The sequence below is a fragment of the Carassius carassius genome, chromosome 26, assembly GCF_963082965.1.
Source record: "Carassius carassius chromosome 26, fCarCar2.1, whole genome shotgun sequence".
In the NCBI taxonomy this organism is placed as follows: domain Eukaryota; kingdom Metazoa; phylum Chordata; class Actinopteri; order Cypriniformes; family Cyprinidae; genus Carassius; species Carassius carassius.
Window position 1 is genome coordinate 23858248 of NC_081780.1, and position 16919 is coordinate 23875166.

Below are 16919 nucleotides of genomic sequence, written 5' to 3' on the forward strand. Positions count from 1 at the left end.
GACTGACAGGATATATATAATTTCTGACAAAGTGAGCAGTAAATTATTTCATAAAATATACGGATTGGCTGTACACACGAAAACGCAAAGGTGTAGTTTTTAGATTCAGCCACTCTGGGACCCGGTAAAAAAAAAAAAAAAGTGATTTCACTCTACAAAAACGCCAGATCCGCCTGGACGAAACACATATACCATACAAAATATTTACATATACAGCTAAACATGTCTCCATGTGTACGGGACCTTACTGTGATTGTTTTTTGTATAACTGTGTATAACAGATGACTGAATGAAACACTTCCCACGTACATTGCATTAATACAGTTTCTCTCCAGTGTGGATCCTCTCATGTCTTTTCAGACTTGATGAATCTATATAACTCTTGTCACAGTGTGAACACTTATAATGTTTCTCTCCAGTATGGTTCCTCTCATGTCTTTTCAGACTTGATGAATCACTATATCTCTTATCACAGTGTGTACACTTATAAGGTTTCTCTCCGGTGTGAATCCTCTCATGTATTTTCAGATGTGATGAAACAAGGAATCTCTTGTCACAGTTTGAACATTTATAAGGTTTCTCTCCATTGTGGATGTTCTCATGTGTTTTCAGACTTGGCATCTGATTAAATCTCTTGTCACACTGTGAACACTTATAAGGTTTCTCTCCAGTGTGGATCCTCACATGTGTTTTCAGATTTGCTGAATGACTGAATCTCTTGTCACAGTGTGAACACTTATAAGGTTTCACTCCATTATGGATCCTTTCATGTGATTTCACACATGAAGAATCACTGAATCTCTTGTCACAGTGTGAACATTTATAAGGTTTCTCTCCAGTGTGGATCCTCTCATGTGTTATGAGACTTGATGAATCACTGAACCTCTTGTCACAGTGTGAACACTTATATGGTTTCTCTCCAGTGTGGATCCTCTCATGTGTTTTCAGATATGGTAAACGATTGAATCTCTTGTCACATTGTGAACACTTATAAGGTTTCTCTCCAGTGTGGGTCCTCTCATGTGTTTTCAGATGTGTTGATTGATTAAATCTCTTGTCACAGTGCGCACACTTATAAGGTTTCACTCCAGAGTGGATCCTCTCATGTGTTTTCAGATTTGCTGATTGATTAAATCTCTGGTCACAGTGTGAACACTTATAAGGTTTCTCTCCAGTGTGGATCCTCTCGTGCTGTTTTAAATTGCTCACTGAACTAAAAGTCTTTTCACACTCAAAGCACATGTGCTCTCTCACACTAGTATGTATTTTTTGATGTTCTTTCAAACTTTGTAGATTCAATAAACTCTTACCACACAAAGTACATGAATGTGGTTTCTTCTTTGAATGAAATTTATAGTGTTTCTTAAGAAGTGAAGCCCATAAAAACATTTCCCCACATTGATCACATGTGTACGGTTTCTCTCCAGTGTGGATCTTCATGTGTCTCTTAAGGTTTGCTGATTGTTTGAAACTCTTCCCGCACTGATCACAAGTGAAAGGTTTCTCTACAGTATGAATTCTCATGTGACGCTCAAAACTTGCTTTGTGTGTGAAACTCTTTCCACACTGAGTGCAAGTGAAAGATTTCTTGACTCTTTTTTTCTTTATATCTTTCTGTTTGGTTTGAGAGCAACTCAAATGTTTTCCTCCAGTTTTAATATGATTTTTCTCCTCAACTTCACTTGATTCTTCATTCTCCTCTTTCTCTTCAATGAACTCTGAAATAAAAGTAAAAATTATTTATGTTAATTTGTTAAAAGCTGAGAAAAGTGAACGTGAAAGTGACCCCATTCAATGTTTAACGTCTGTAAATACACAATTACATTTTTTTGTTTGAGATTTAATCGGGACAACCCTTTTAACATTAAATTCACACAATGTTATTTTTTTGAAGCATCGTTGTTCTTTGGGGTCAATATGACCCAAAGGTCTTTGAGCTGTATAAAACAAGAAATATACAAATATTACTAGGGCTGTGGTGGTGGCAGATCTTTACTAATTTTGTTTATATTTATATATACATAGAGCCTATCTATCTATCTATCTATCTATCTATCTATATATATAAAAGGGATATGCCACTATCAAATTTTCCTCTTTCGATTAATTGATAATGCTTTTATCACGGTATATGGTATTATCATGGTATTGATATTTAATTTAAAAAAAGTGGTCATAATGTAATATAACAAGATTATATAACTTTTTCTTATAACAAAAATAACTGAACATTTAAATACAATAAAGCAATACAGAAAAATATATAAAGTGCAAAAGAACTATAAAGACCCATAGGTATCACTTTACAATAAGACCTCATTAATTAATCTTAGTTAATGCATTAACATTAGCAAAGATGAATAACTTAGCCATTGTGAAAGTCTTAGTTTATGTTAGCTTATTAAATAACACAGTTGCAACTTTCGATTTTTACCAACATGATATTAAATATTGGTATAAGTAAGATTAATGAATGTTCAGATTAATTTTTCTTTTGCCGTTTGTGCTAACTAATGAATTAACTGATGTTAACTAATGAAGCCCTAATGTAAAGTGTGAATGAACAATAAAGGATCAAAACATTTCAAACAATATCTTGGGCATGTTGTAGTCCAGATTAAAATAGATTTTTTTTTTTAAATAAGTAGCCTAATCTAAATATTTAAGTATTTGGCTCTGTGATAAACACCATAGCAAATACACAAATCTGAATGGCTATTTAAAATTATTTAAATTATTTTTAGAAAGTAGCACAGCTGCTTTATTTATGGGGATTCCAGGGTAAGGGCTGCATTTTCTGCAGTTTAGCGCCATCTGCTGTCAGAGAGTGAATGTGCTTTCTTTCTCTCATGTGTTCCTCCGTGACGCTAGATCGGAGGGTTGAAAAAAATATGATCCGATACATAAGTCTGATACCAATCCAACACAAACCATCTATCTTAAAATCTACCTTAAACCATCGGCTAAAAATGTGAATATTAGCATTTCCCTAGCTGCTACATCCAGTTATTTATGTCTATGTCCAGTCCTGTGGTCCCACACAGAGAACGCAGTAGGGCACCATCCCAGTTGCTCAAAAAACAAACAAACATAAAAAACCCATTAGTTTTATATGTATATTAATTAGGGGTGTAACGATACGCGTATTCGTATTGAACCGTTTGGTACGAGGCTTTCGGTTCGGTACGTGGTACACATTATGGACCGAACGGTTCGTTGGACTAATTAATTATATTTGGAAAATAAAAAAAATTGTGAAATATAATGATATGCGTTCAACAAGGTAGCCCAATAACCCAAACGACGTAACAGGCAACGCCCCTGACACCCCAGAAGAAGAAAAAAACACCCCAACTTATATGTTTATGTTAGGCTACTCAGTCAGGTGCTCGCTCACTCAGTAATACACGCTGAAGGCGCGTTGCAAAATGGCCAATGCGTTTAACAGATCAGAAATAGAAGATCCTCCAATAACCAACAGGTCTGGTTTTTGGGTGCACTTTGGATTCCCTGTAAGCTATAATGGTGATGGCAAGAGTGTGGTGGATAAAAAAAACAACGATATGTCGCATCTAGGGTACACCAGGGGGAATACAAAAAAAAAAAAAAAACACCAGCGGGATTACTTGAAACATGTCAACTCATTTACGCCGACATCACCTTAGTGTGTCAGTATCTGGGAAAAGACGGAAAAAAGGAGAAACATACACGCAACAAAACTATCCCCGCAGCATTTAGACAGACTTTTCCAACGGATTCAAACAGGGCAAAAGACATCACCACGGCGATTGGTAGGCTACATTTACGTTATAGCCGCGGATATGAGACCTTACTATTTACCATTGATTCTATCATCACCATTATAGCTTACAGGGAATCCAAAGTGCACCCAAACACCAGACCTGTTGGTTATTGGAGGATCTTCTATTTCTGGTCTGTTAAAGCATTAGCCATTTTGCAACGAGCCTTCAGCGCATACTGAGTGAGTGAGCACCTTACTCTGTAGTGGAAAACGTAGGTTTTAAGAACATGCTTAATGTAATTGAGCCCCGTTACAATATTCCTTCACGAGCTCATTTCAGACAGACCGTAATTCCTGCTTTGTTCCAAAAAACATAAGCCCTATAGAGAACCAATTGAGTAAAAACACACTCAATATAAAGAGTTATAGAGTTCCATAAAAAAAGTTACATCTTTGTATTTGTTCATAACTAATATAACATTTTCATTTTTTTTTATAAGGAGCCGTTTTTGTTTTATACAGTATGCTGCTAAGAAAACACCATAGAAGATGGGTAAAGAATAGCTTCATCATTGTTCAATGTAAAAAAAAAAAAACATTTTTTAAAAATCAAGGAAATTTATCTGCCAATTTTTTCTTTTTGCTGTATCTAAAACGAACCGAACCGTGAATTTTGTGAACCGTTACACCCCTAATATTAATGTATACGTAAATAAACATGTAAACAGAATTATAAAAAATGGGTTTCACAGTGAAGACCATAGACAGGCAAAGCACACGTTACGCGCCATTGCTGCAGCCACGTGCTCGCTCTCACCTCAATCTCGTCACAGTGTTCAACCAGGGAACAAAAAAACAACAACAAACTAATCTACTATGCTTGGTTTCTTTTCATTTATTTTGAACAGACAGTAGTACTATTATATTTTTTTCCACCTAGATGTGAAAATACTAAATATTATTATTAGTGGTGGGCATAGATTATTTTTTTTTAAATCTAGATTAATCTCACTGTGATCTTGAAATTAATCTAGATTAAAATGGCTCATTCGAATTCTGCCGAAGGCATTCAGAATATGTATGCTACCCAAATAAAATTGACAAACAGTAAGTCTTTGAGAAGGGGTTTATCAAGCTAGGTGGTGCATTAGAAAAGGGGCTCATCTCCCGTTTCAAAAATGCATCACGGACTGTATACAAGATTTGTATTTGTTCGTTCAGTTGCAGGAGGGACTTCGAGAAGAACTTCGCAGAAGAGAGCTCGGTTCAGTGTCGCTGGCCGTGATACGTGGCTCTCGATCTCTCTCTTGCGCACCGAGCACAGCGCGTGAGTAACCAGCTACTCTGTTCAGCTTTTCCGCGTCTTGTGTTTGGATGCTTTAATGTTTAAATCGACAAGCGGTAAGGCTTAAAAACATGTGAAAAAGATAAGCTTTCGTGATGATGTGCAGCATCTTTTTAGGCTGGCCTCAGCCAGTCGGTTATATAAAATATCTAGGTGAAAGTCATCATAGCTTGCTTAGTATAGACCCAGCTCCCAACCCAACTTTGAGAATAGATTAACGGCGATATTTTTTTTTATCGCCCGATAAGAGTCTCACGTTAACGCCGATAACGGCCCACCACTAATTACGACGTCACTTCCTGTTTGTTGTTGGCGGCTGTACTGCGTTTGAGCTCCGTCACTATATTCTTTTCATTGACTATTTTTAACTCAAAAAACAATTGTATACATCATCGTTTCCGTTTATATAACGTGTGAATATATCCTCTATTGTATTCTACAACAAAAACAATCAGAGCGCCTCGCTATCACTAGTTTTATTTTGATCTCCCGGGTCCGCTATTAGCTTTTAGCCCGTTAGCATCAGCGGCGTGGTTGCAGCTAACTGCGCTAACATTGCTAATACTCTATTCACACACATTACCACTGCTGTACTCACTGTTACTTGCTTTAATGGCGGATGAATGTCTCCACTCTGTGCAGCTCGAGCTCGAGGCCGTGGGAAAGCAGATTCGCGACCTGGAGGTGAGGCAGGCCCAGCTGAGAGAGCGGAGAACCGCGCTGGAATCATCCCGGGCTGACGCTCACAAGTCCGGGGTAAGTATACAGCGATCTGTTAACAGTCCCACCACGTCTACTCCGTGTGTTTCTCTGCACAGGCCCGGTGCACCCAGGACGCGATCTTCCCAGATGTCCTTCACTGCGACGCCGGGACACCACGGACCCTGGGTGCATCCACAGCGGAGGACGCGAGCCGGGTCCCGGGCGACGACTTCTCCCCCTCCTGCCTTCGACATCTCCATCCGGAACCGCTTCGCTCCCCTCCGCGAGACAGGACGCGACGCTGTGATCATCGGAGACTCCATCGTCCGACACGTAAGTGCTACGTTAGCCGAAGGTAAAGTGCACACTCATTGTTTGCCTGGTGCTCGTGTTCTCGATGTTTCTGCGCAGATACCCGTGATCCTGAAGGTCGACGAGAGCCCCAGAGCGGTCGTGCTTCACGCCGGGGTTAACGACACCACGCTGCGGCAGACGGAGACGCTGAAGAGGGACTTCAGCAGCCTGATCGAGACGGTTCGCAGCACGACGCCCGCGGCGACGATCGTCGTGTCAGGACCACTGCCCACGTATCGACGAGGACACGAAAGGTTCAGTAGACTTTTTGCTTTAAATGAATGGTTGTTGTCATGGTGTAAAGAACAGAAACTGCTATTTGTTAATAACTGGAATCTTTTCTGGGAGCGTCCTAGGCTGTTTCGCGCTGATGGATTACACCCCAGCAGAATCGGAGCTGAGCTGCTCTCTGACAACATCTCCAGGACACTTCGCTCCATGTGACTAGTAAGACAATTCTCTAATAACTATTATGATGAGTTTTGTTCCACCCGCTTAAATGATAAAAGTACTTGTGCTGTAAAAACTATTAAGACTGTGTCTGTTCCCCGGATAGTGAGGTCAAAATATAATGTAGGATCTAGAAAAAATCTTATCGTAATTAAACCAGAAAAATGTAAAGTAAATGAACAAAAACAATTTTTAAAGTTTGGGCTCATAAATATTAGATCACTCACACCCAAAGCAGTTATTGTAAATGAAATGATCACAGAAAATAGTTTTGATGTACTCTGCTTGACTGAAACCTGGCTAAAACCAAATGATTATTTTGGTCTAAATGAGTCTACTCCACCAAACTACTGTTATAAGCATGAGCCCCGTCAGAATGGTCGTGGCGGAGGTGTTGCAACAATATATAGTGATATTCTCAATGTTACCCAGAAAACCGGATACAGGTTTAACTCTTTTGAAATACTTCTGCTAAATGTTACACTGTCAGACATGCAAAAGAAATCTAATGTATCTCTTGCTCTGGCTACTGTGTATAGACCACCAGGGCCGTATACAGAATTCCTAAAAGAATTTGCAGATTTCCTCTCAGACCTTCTAGTTACAGTTGATAAGGCGCTAATCATGGGAGATTTTAATATTCACGTTGATAATGCAAATGATACATTAGGACTTGCGTTTACTGACCTAATAAACTCCTTTGGAGTCAAGCAAAATGTCACCGGGCCCACTCATCGTTTTAATCATACACTAGATCTAATTATATCGCATGGAATCGATCTTACTGCTATAGATATTGTACCCCAATGTGATGATATTACAGACCATTTCCTTGTATCGTGCATGCTGCGTATAACTGATATTAACTATATGTCTCAGCGTTACCGTCTGGGCAGAACTATTGTTCCAGCCACCAAAGACAGATTCGCAAATAACCTGCCTGATCTATCTCAACTGCTATTTGTACCCAAAAATACACATGAATTAGACGAAATTACTGACAACATGGGCACTATTTTCTCTAATACATTAGAAGCTGTTGCCCCCATCAAATTGAAAAAGGTTAGAGAAAAACGTACTGTGCCATGGTATAACAGTAATACTCACTCTCTCAAGAAAGTAACTCGTAGTCTTGAACGCAAATGGAGAAAAACTAACTTGGAAGTTTTTAAAATTGCATGGAAAAACAGTATGTCCAGCTATAGACAGGCTCTAAAAACTGCTAGGGCAGAGCATATCCACAAACTCATTGAAAATAACCAAAACAATCCAAGGTTTTTATTTAGCACAGTGGCTAAATTAACAAATTACCAGACGCCACCTGATTCAAATATTCCACCAACGTTAAATAGTAATGACTTTATGAATTTCTTCACTGATAAAATAGATAACATTAGAAATACAATAGCGAATGTAGATTCTACAGCGTCTAACACTTCAGTTTCATCCATCGCACCCAAAGATAAACTGCATTGCTTTACAAATATAGGACAGGAAGAGCTAAATAAACTTATCACTGTATCTAAACCAACAACATGTTTATTAGATCCTGTACCCACTAAATTACTAAAAGAGCTGTTACCTGTAGCCGAAGAACCGCTTCTCAATATCATTAACTCGTCGTTATCTTTAGGTCACGTCCCAAAACCATTCAAGCTGGCGGTTATCAAGCCTCTTATTAAGAAACCAAAACTAGATCCTAGTGTACTGGCAAATTATAGGCCTATTTCAAATCTTCCATTTATGTCTAAAATTTTAGAAAAAGTTGTGTCTGCTCAATTGAGCACCTTCCTGCATAAAAATGATCTGTATGAAGAATTTCAGTCAGGTTTTAGGCCCCACCATAGCACAGAAACTGCACTTGTTAAAATTACAAATGACCTGCTTCTTGCGTCAGATCAAGGCTGCATCTCATTTCTAGTCTTACTTGATCTTAGTGCTGCGTTCGACACCATAGATCATGACATACTCATAGATCGATTACAAAACTATACAGGTATTCAAGGGCAGGCTCTACCTGTCCGATCGCTACCATTTTGTTTACTTAAATGGGGTGTCATCTCATTTATCATCCGTAAAATATGGAGTGCCACAAGGATCCGTCCTAGGTCCCCTTCTATTTTCAATATACATGTTGCCCCTTGGTAATATTATTAGAAAATACGGAATAAGCTTCCACTGTTATGCTGATGATACTCAGCTATATATTTCAACGAGACCAGATGAAACTTCCCAATTATCTAAGCTAACAGAGTGTGTTAAAAATGTAAAAGATTGGATGACAAATAATTTTCTCCAATTAAATTCGGATAAGACAGAGATATTAATTATTGGACCAAAAAACACCACACAGAATCTTGTAGATTACAATCTGCAACTAGACGGATGTACTGTTACTTCCTCTACAGTCAGAAATCTGGGTGTTATATTAGACAGCAATTTGTCTTTTGAAAATCATATTTCCAATGTTACAAAAACTGCATTCTTCCATCTTAGAAACATTGCCAAGCTACGAAACATGTTATCTGTTTCTGATGCAGAAAAGCTAGTTCATGCTTTCATGACCTCTAGACTAGACTATTGTAATGCACTTCTAGGTGGTTGTCCTGCTTCGTCAATAAACAAGCTACAGGTAGTCCAAAATGCAGCAGCTAGAGTCCTTACCAGGTCAAGAAAATATGATCATATTACCCCAATTTTACAGTCTCTGCACTGGCTACCTATTAAGTTCCGTATCTGTTACAAATTATCATTACTTACCTATAAGGCCCTAAATGGTTTAGCTCCTGCGTACCTAACTAGCCTTCTACCACGCTACAACCCATCACGCACCCTAAGGTCACAAAACGCTGGACTTTTGGTAGTTCCTAGGATAGCAAAGTCCACTAAAGGAGGTAGAGCTTTTTCACATTTGGCTCCCAAACTCTGGAATAGCCTTCCTGATAATGTTCGGGGTTCAGACACACTCTCTCTGTTTAAATCTAGATTAAAAACGCATCTCTTTCGCCAAGCATTCGAATAATGTATCTCTTAAATTGTGAGTGTAGTTGCATCTGCATTTTTATTCTTTAGCTTGGGTTAAACTAATTTTACTTTGTTGGATCAGCAGCTATGCTAATGATGTCTCTATCTTGTTTCTATGTTTTGCCACGGGATTTACATCCCGTGGTAACTAGGATTTACACAAGCTCCAGTCTGGATCCAGAACACCTGAGAAGAGATGATGCTGACCCTCAGAGGACCTCAGATGATGCTAACCTTGAATCAACAAACAGAACTAACAATTATTGCTACATGTGTGACTGCATCATATAATTACTATTAATTAATAATATTGATAGTTCATCATCTAGCTGACTACGTCTTGTATTATTATTATTTTTTTTATTTTTCTAAAATCCTGTCAAACGTGCACAAACTACTAGCTACTACTAAATATTGTAGAAACATAATTTTCTGTAAAGTTGCTTTGTAACGATTTGTATTGTAAAAAGCGCTATACAAATAAACTTGAATTGAATTGAATTGAATTATTATATTATGTTAAATATATATAATCTGCAGAACATGAGTACATACAAGGAATACATTTTTGTAATACACTTAAGCCCCTTTCACACTGCACGTCGGACCCAGCAAATTGCCGGAACAGTGCCGGGTCACCTTCTGTGTGAAAGCAAACACGTCCCTGGATTGATTCCGGGGCTGATCCTGGGTCGGGGACCTAGAAACATTGCTGGGTTCAGTCCCAGAACGAGCGCTGTGTGAACAAAAGCCAGATCTAATGCCGTGTCGTAGTGATTAGTGTTGTCACAGTACCAAAATTTCAGTATTCGGTACCGATACCAGTGAAAATCCACGGTTCTCAGTACCAATTTTGGTACCAAAGCAAAACACAAAAATATGCTGATAAAAAAATAAAAAAAAACTTTATCACTAAAAATTAAACCAATGCCATTCTTTATAGTAATTTACAATTGTGTTTAAAGTTTTTCTACAAGTAATATAATTATGAAATTATGAAATTTAAACATTTTATTTTTTGGTAAATAAAGGGGATTTGCTATTAAAATTAAAACATGGAAGAAATATTGTATGATTTATTTCTTTAAAAAATAAAGTTTTAATTTTTTCAATAGCACAATGCCTTTATGTTAACCCTTCAAAGGTCTAAGGGGTTTTAAGTCCGCCAGGCACTATGTTAATATTTCGGCTTCTGGAAGGGTCAATTTTCATAGCAGAGTGAAGAGAGTCATATTTCTGGATTCTATAGACTCTCAGCTGTAAGGTGCATTCATTGACAATACACTTCTTGAGACACTTGTATGGGTTCTGATGTGATATATCACCAAGAAATACAAAAAACGTAAGTAAAATTTTTTGTTTTTTATTATATAAAAATAGTAAACCATAATGAATAAAGGATTTTACATCAAATATCGATTCTTCAAAGGGTTTAGAACACCTGTAAAAAATTGGGTAAAAAAATATAAAGAAACAAAATAAATATTTACATTTCTGTGACTGTAGACACCATACGTTTTTTGGGGAAAAACACAGAATATTAGGTTAGGTTAGGTATACTTTATTGTCCCAATGGGACATTTTTTGGGGGCTCACGAATACAGCCACTGCATCGCCAAACATATAAAACAAACACATTACATAATGACAGAGAAGAAAGATACACTTTTACAATCAAGTAATTGGCCTCACGCTACTGTATACACTTGGAAAGTAATTGGCATCACGCCACTCTGTACACTGGAAAGTAATTGACATCACGCCACTCCATACACTGGAAAGTAATTGGCATCATGCCACAGGTTTTGGTACTGGTATGTTTGTTGTCTCCCAGGATCCATCCCTATTTTTCTGCTTCCTCTTGACAGTGTCCCCATCATAAGCAACATGGACACTGCTGCACATTGCCACCTCCCTGCTGTCCATCCACTTGGTGAAGACAAGGTTATCTTTTATCCACCTGAGAGATCCTCTGGGGGATTTCTTGGTCCGTTTATTTATTTTTGTTTTTGAAGCCTCCTTCCTCCCTTCACGAATGGTACCACAGGCTCCAAATTTGAGGGACAGCAGGTACCTGAAGAGTTTTGGGCTGGTGTAAAAGTTGTCACAGTAGAGGTGATAACCACTGCCTAGGAAAGATGGCCTCATCAATTCCACTACAGAGTCAAATGAAAGCCCAGAGGCCAACCTGCTTTTACCTGTGTATATGTTGAAGTCACAGGTATAGCCATTGCTGGAGTCTGCCAGCACAAACAGCTTTATCCCCCACTTGGTGGGATTGGCTTTCATATACTGGTGCTTGAAAAGGCCGAGGGGGCTTTGCTCTACAGACGTGTCCAATTGCACTCAAGGTTCCAGTCTGGGGCAAAACCTTTGTGGAATGGGAGCCACATCAGGATCCTTTTCTGTCTTCCATACTTGTTCTGGCTGGTCTGGTGGTGCTGGACATCTGACAGGTGAAAGTGACTGGCTGCATCCTACAGGGGAGCCAAACTGACTCAGTGACACAGAGGGCCTCCTTCCTCTACGACGTAACCTCAAGGTAGGGGTCGCAAAACGTCCTCTTGGTGGCTCTGTGGCAGTGCTGGAGGAGCTGGGTCGAGGAGTAGAAATGGATCTGTGGGCTGCAGGAAGAGACCTGGATCTGTGGGCTGCAGGAGGAGACCTGGATCTGTGGGCTGCAGCAGGAGACCTGGATCTGTGGGCTGCAGGAGGAGACCTGGATCTGTGGGCTGCAGGAGGAGACCTGGATCTGTGGGCTGCAGGAGGAGACCTGGATCTGTGGGCTGCAGGAGGAGACCTGGATCTGTGGGCTGCAGGAGGTGAAATGGATCTGTGGGCTGCAGGAGGAGACCTGGATCTGTGGGCTGCAGGAGGAGAAATGGATCTGTGGGCTGCAGGAGGAGAAATGGATCTGTGGGCTGCAGGAGGAGACCTGGATCTGTGGGCTTGCTGGAGGAGACCTGGATCTGTGGGCTGCAGGAGGAGATCTGGATCTGTGGGCTGCAGGAGGAGACCTGGATCTGTGGGCTGCAGGAGGAGCAGAAGCGTTGCTGTGTAGAAAAGGGCGAGCAGTCTGGGTCCTGGGTTCAGCAGAAGATGTACTCGGCTGCTCTGGGGTTTCCTGATTTAGACTAAAACACACAGATTTTTTAATTAGTTAACATTTCCATATATCAAAAGTTATACAGCCTTTATTACAGTGTGGTAAATAAAGATTAGCTATTCATCATCATGTGTGTATTTTTTACATCAAGTAAAGAGTCACTAGAAGAGAACTTCTAACCACAAAATTATTTTTACTATTATCATAGTAATGATGTAAAGTGTGTTATTAGTATCATGTAAATGATACTACTTTATCATAGTAAATATGATGTAAATAAGAAAATATGAATAAATACAATGTCTAAACCAAACCCCCTCCCCATTTCAGCTTTATGTAGACAAATAGTATAGGCCTTAGATAAGGCTTACTGCCCCATTATTTCTGAAAAGCTACAATAAAATTTCCCTAAAAGTAATACAATAAAATAGACAAGTAAACGAAATATAGCTTATTACTATGCAAAAAAAGAAGATGGACTACATGCGACCTAATCTGCAATCTCATTTTAGCAATAGGCTACTGTACCACCGTTTATATAGCAGACAAAGGCCCATGAATTTTTAAATCTACTTACTAATAAAAATGGCACACATTATTTGACTACTGCACCGTTAATTATGACAATAAAATAATTTTACAAAAAAAAATTACACAATACATATTAGACAATATATTATTAGCAATATATTGCATTCATACTTACTCCCCAAATGGATCGATTCCGTCCAGAATTTGATCCTCTTCATCTGAATCAAATCGGGTCTGGATCAGATCCGTTATCACTCTCGTCGCTCTCCAAAAAAATAATTGCAGTAGCTTGCTCGGCAGTGAATCTTCGTTTGGCCATGTTGATTTTATGTAAAATCTGACCAGTACAAAAACGTCTATCTCCACAGTAATCCAAATTTATCGAGACAGTATATATAAAAGATTGTGTCTGAGGAGAAGACGCGTGAAATTTATTCATAACCCCTCCCTTTTTTACGTTCCCAGGACACCTGATAATGTCCTTGTTTGTTTTATATTGGTCTGTGATTGGTTCACACACCAACAGCATTATATATCATTTGATAGGGTAAAGTACTAGTTCTCTGTTTTGCGGTAAAATGCTATAGATTTGCACTCAAATACGGAAGGCTTAATTTTTATTATTTTTTTTACTAAATGCTTGTAGAAGATCGGAAGGCTTATCATTCGCGGAAGCCAACACAGTCTACTCATTATTACACAGACGAATGTCAGCTTTTTCATACAAAGAAAAGTAAGTTAATACCTTAATCCATTCCGAAGCTATTAATAGATATGTCAGGCATGCGCACTTTGACGCTCTAGAGCGTCAGTTGACTTTGAAGGGTTAAAATGAACTTTTATTTTGACGGGCTACTTTTATTTTGACAATGGTTTTACTCAAATGAAAAGGTAAAATGTTTGTGAAGTGACTCAGAACAGTTCTGGTGATGCTGTTTATGTATTTATGTCCTCAGTAAACGGGAGATGATGAAATTACTGCAAGCATCACGCGCTTCAGTCTATGTAGTAAACCATTCATCTATTCACACAGAGACGCACAGAACATGCAGGATTCATATTTCAACCAACTTTTGCGGCTTAACATTTATAGATACTGGTCCATATGGAGATTCAATTTGATTAATTTGTGCTAACTTTGACAAATTCCATGACTGCCCATATTAAAATGTAAGTTTCATTTTCATGAATGGATTTTGAGATTTTGTCCGCGTTTTCTGCTTCGTGGAAATCATAGGGCTGTATGCGTCAAGAACCGGGTTTACCTGGTCCTCGGTACCACCGGTACTTAAAGAAACCTGGTACTGTTACATTTTCATTTTTTTAAGTACCGACTTGGTACCAAAGTACCGGGTCTTTTGACAACACTAGTAGTGATGATGCACGTTATCGTGCGACTCTTTTACCAGGTGTTTTGAAGGAAGATCAATGTTCGTGACAAAAAAATGTGCAAACTGTAACGAGGCAGAGATCAGTTAGTTCCTCACTTTACATGCTGATGCTGAGTTCGTTCTCCAGCTTCAGTGAAAGTTAACATGCCTAACATTTTTGACTCATACATTACACGTCACGCCCTGATGTCATGTGACAGGACCTTTACGGGTTGTGTGTATTCCGGGTAATCACAGTCAGTGTGAAAGTGCAAAATCTAGCGACCCGGGAACAATTGCCGGGACACATTACCCGTGTATTTGCCTGAATCGCAGTGTGAAAGGGGCTTTAATTTAGATAAAACAAATAGGCTGTTACTTTCTGCCATTTGAGTTATTTATTTTACAGAAACACAATGTATTTTTTTTTTCATTGTGAGTTTACGCAAAAAATAGACCTTTATACAGTGATTCAATATTAATAAGACAATGGTATAAAGGGATAAGACAAGTGTTTAAAGGGATACTCAACCCCAAAATGAAAGTTTTCGTTTAGGTGCCAGGGTTTTTTGAAAAAAAATGCTGTATTTTGACATCAAGATTTCAAAGGCTTGTGGCCTGAAAGGGCTTAAAGATAAAGATCTACTGTAAATAACATGGGTGTGATTGGCAAAGGACAAAAAAGCAGGAAACTATACGGTGCACTTACCATGAGGCGGCGACTCCCCCCCCACCCCACCCCCACATCACACACACACAGTGACATAATTTATATAGTATAATAATAAATGAATAATAAATTATTGTACTTGTTTTTTGTTTAAATGAATTTATAAATTAAATAATTAAAAAGGGAAGAAAAATTAAATACACATCTAAATTAAATGATTGAACAAAAGAAAAATCATAAAAGGAGTAATGTGGGAAATATGCTTCAAAGACTGGGCAAAATAGGGATGAATTCCAAAAAAATCTGTCAATAACTTCCTGTTGACGTGCTCGAAAACTAGCCATTTATTGGCCATTTCTTGTCCTCCCAGAGGTTTTGTTTTTCCTTATTTCTATGGTGTCCTATACATCCATAAAAATAACATCTTTATTTCCCTCTATATTTTTGAAAGTTATCTTTTCTCGTGTTTTTGTTCAGCCATTTTGTCATTGCTTTATTATAGACTTCTATGATTGCTAATCCACAACAGATGAAGATTATTAGGTTAAACGTTCAGAATACGATTCCATAGGTTATATTTCAGCACGAATTTCGCGAATGGACAGTGACTCTTAAGTAGCATGTAGAGCGCGTTCATGTCAACTAAAGTTTTTGGGAAAAGCGCGTGGAATTGAGGCGAGCGTTTATAACCTTGCACGTTGAGAGCGCTCTTCAGAGCGAAGATACATCGTCATCGGGAAACTCGACCCAGATCAGATTTAAGCATTCATTAAAGTGAATCGGTTCAAAGGAGTCATTAGTTCGCAAAACGGACGTGTCATTAGTGGACAGATATGCTCATATGCTCCGCGCATATAATGTTATTCCCAAATATATTTTAAGGTCGCACAGATTAAATTTCAGGAGTATATGTGACAAACATGTTGGCAATTTCGAGCCTTGTAGAAGCTGCTAAACTTTCTAGCTAGAAGTAAGCAATAACCAACATAGCGTTACTTTGCTAAGTTAGCCCAGAATCGTTTAACATTAATATTATGGAAGCATGACAAAAGTGATCTATAGATTGGTTAAACTTTACTAGACCTGCATATAAGAATGTAAGTCAATATATTGGATTTGCTTACATGAATCATCCTTGTTCACTGTCTTTGTCAGTCAACTGAAGCTGTACACATGAGTAGATGGTTGGGTGAGCGTGCATTCATAACGGTGCACGTACACTTTGAACTTCAATCGTGACAAATGATTGGACTACTTGCAGAGTGACATTATGTTTACCCGACCCATCGCAACCGCCTACGCCCCGACCCCATTTTTCAGTGCCATTGACTCCCATTATTTCTCTGCGTTTTCCTTCAGTTTTCAGTGCATAACGGCGGCCGCGCCGTCACATCATGGGGGCAAACTGTTGCTATGGAGCGTTCTATTGAGTTTCGCCTCTTGGGCTTCTATACTCTTTGCGAGAGCATCATTTTCAGGTCGGAAAAGCCGGATTTCCGGATTTTTCCGGAAGAATCACACCCCTGAAATAAGAAAAAAATGTTGGGCATGATCAAAAGTTTTTTGGGCTGTAAATATACTCATCTAATTTGCATATTATGATGTCACCAGGGGGCAGCCATCTC

At 38.7% G+C, this 16919-nt stretch overlaps 2 protein-coding genes across 5 annotated transcripts in view; one reads left to right on the top strand and one right to left on the bottom strand.

Annotated features, from left to right (window-relative positions):
- Positions 1 to 315: 315 nt before the first annotated feature.
- The window catches only part of LOC132106027 (zinc finger protein 883-like), a 95391-nt gene continuing 78787 nt past the window's right edge, over positions 316 to 16919 (bottom strand). For 3 of the 4 annotated variants that reach the window (XM_059511622.1, XM_059511624.1, XM_059511626.1), the window contains one exon: positions 316 to 1718. In XM_059511622.1, coding sequence (XP_059367605.1) covers positions 316 to 1718 — 1403 coding nt within the window. The remainder of the gene's footprint in view (positions 1719 to 16919) is intronic. The other variant, XM_059511623.1, reaches the window with a different exon arrangement.
- Positions 5706 to 10117, top strand: LOC132106154 (uncharacterized). Its single transcript, XM_059511811.1, has 2 exons — positions 5706 to 6590; positions 9770 to 10117. Exon 1 carries the CDS (start codon positions 5937 to 5939, stop codon positions 6585 to 6587), a length of 651 nt encoding a protein of 216 aa, XP_059367794.1. The 5' UTR covers positions 5706 to 5936; the 3' UTR covers positions 6588 to 6590; positions 9770 to 10117.

What these genes read in the sequence shown, in the direction of transcription:
- LOC132106154 (XM_059511811.1), top strand. Translation starts at nt 5,937, where the DNA reads ATGTCCTTCACTGCGACGCCGGGACACCACGGACCCTGGGTGCATCCA.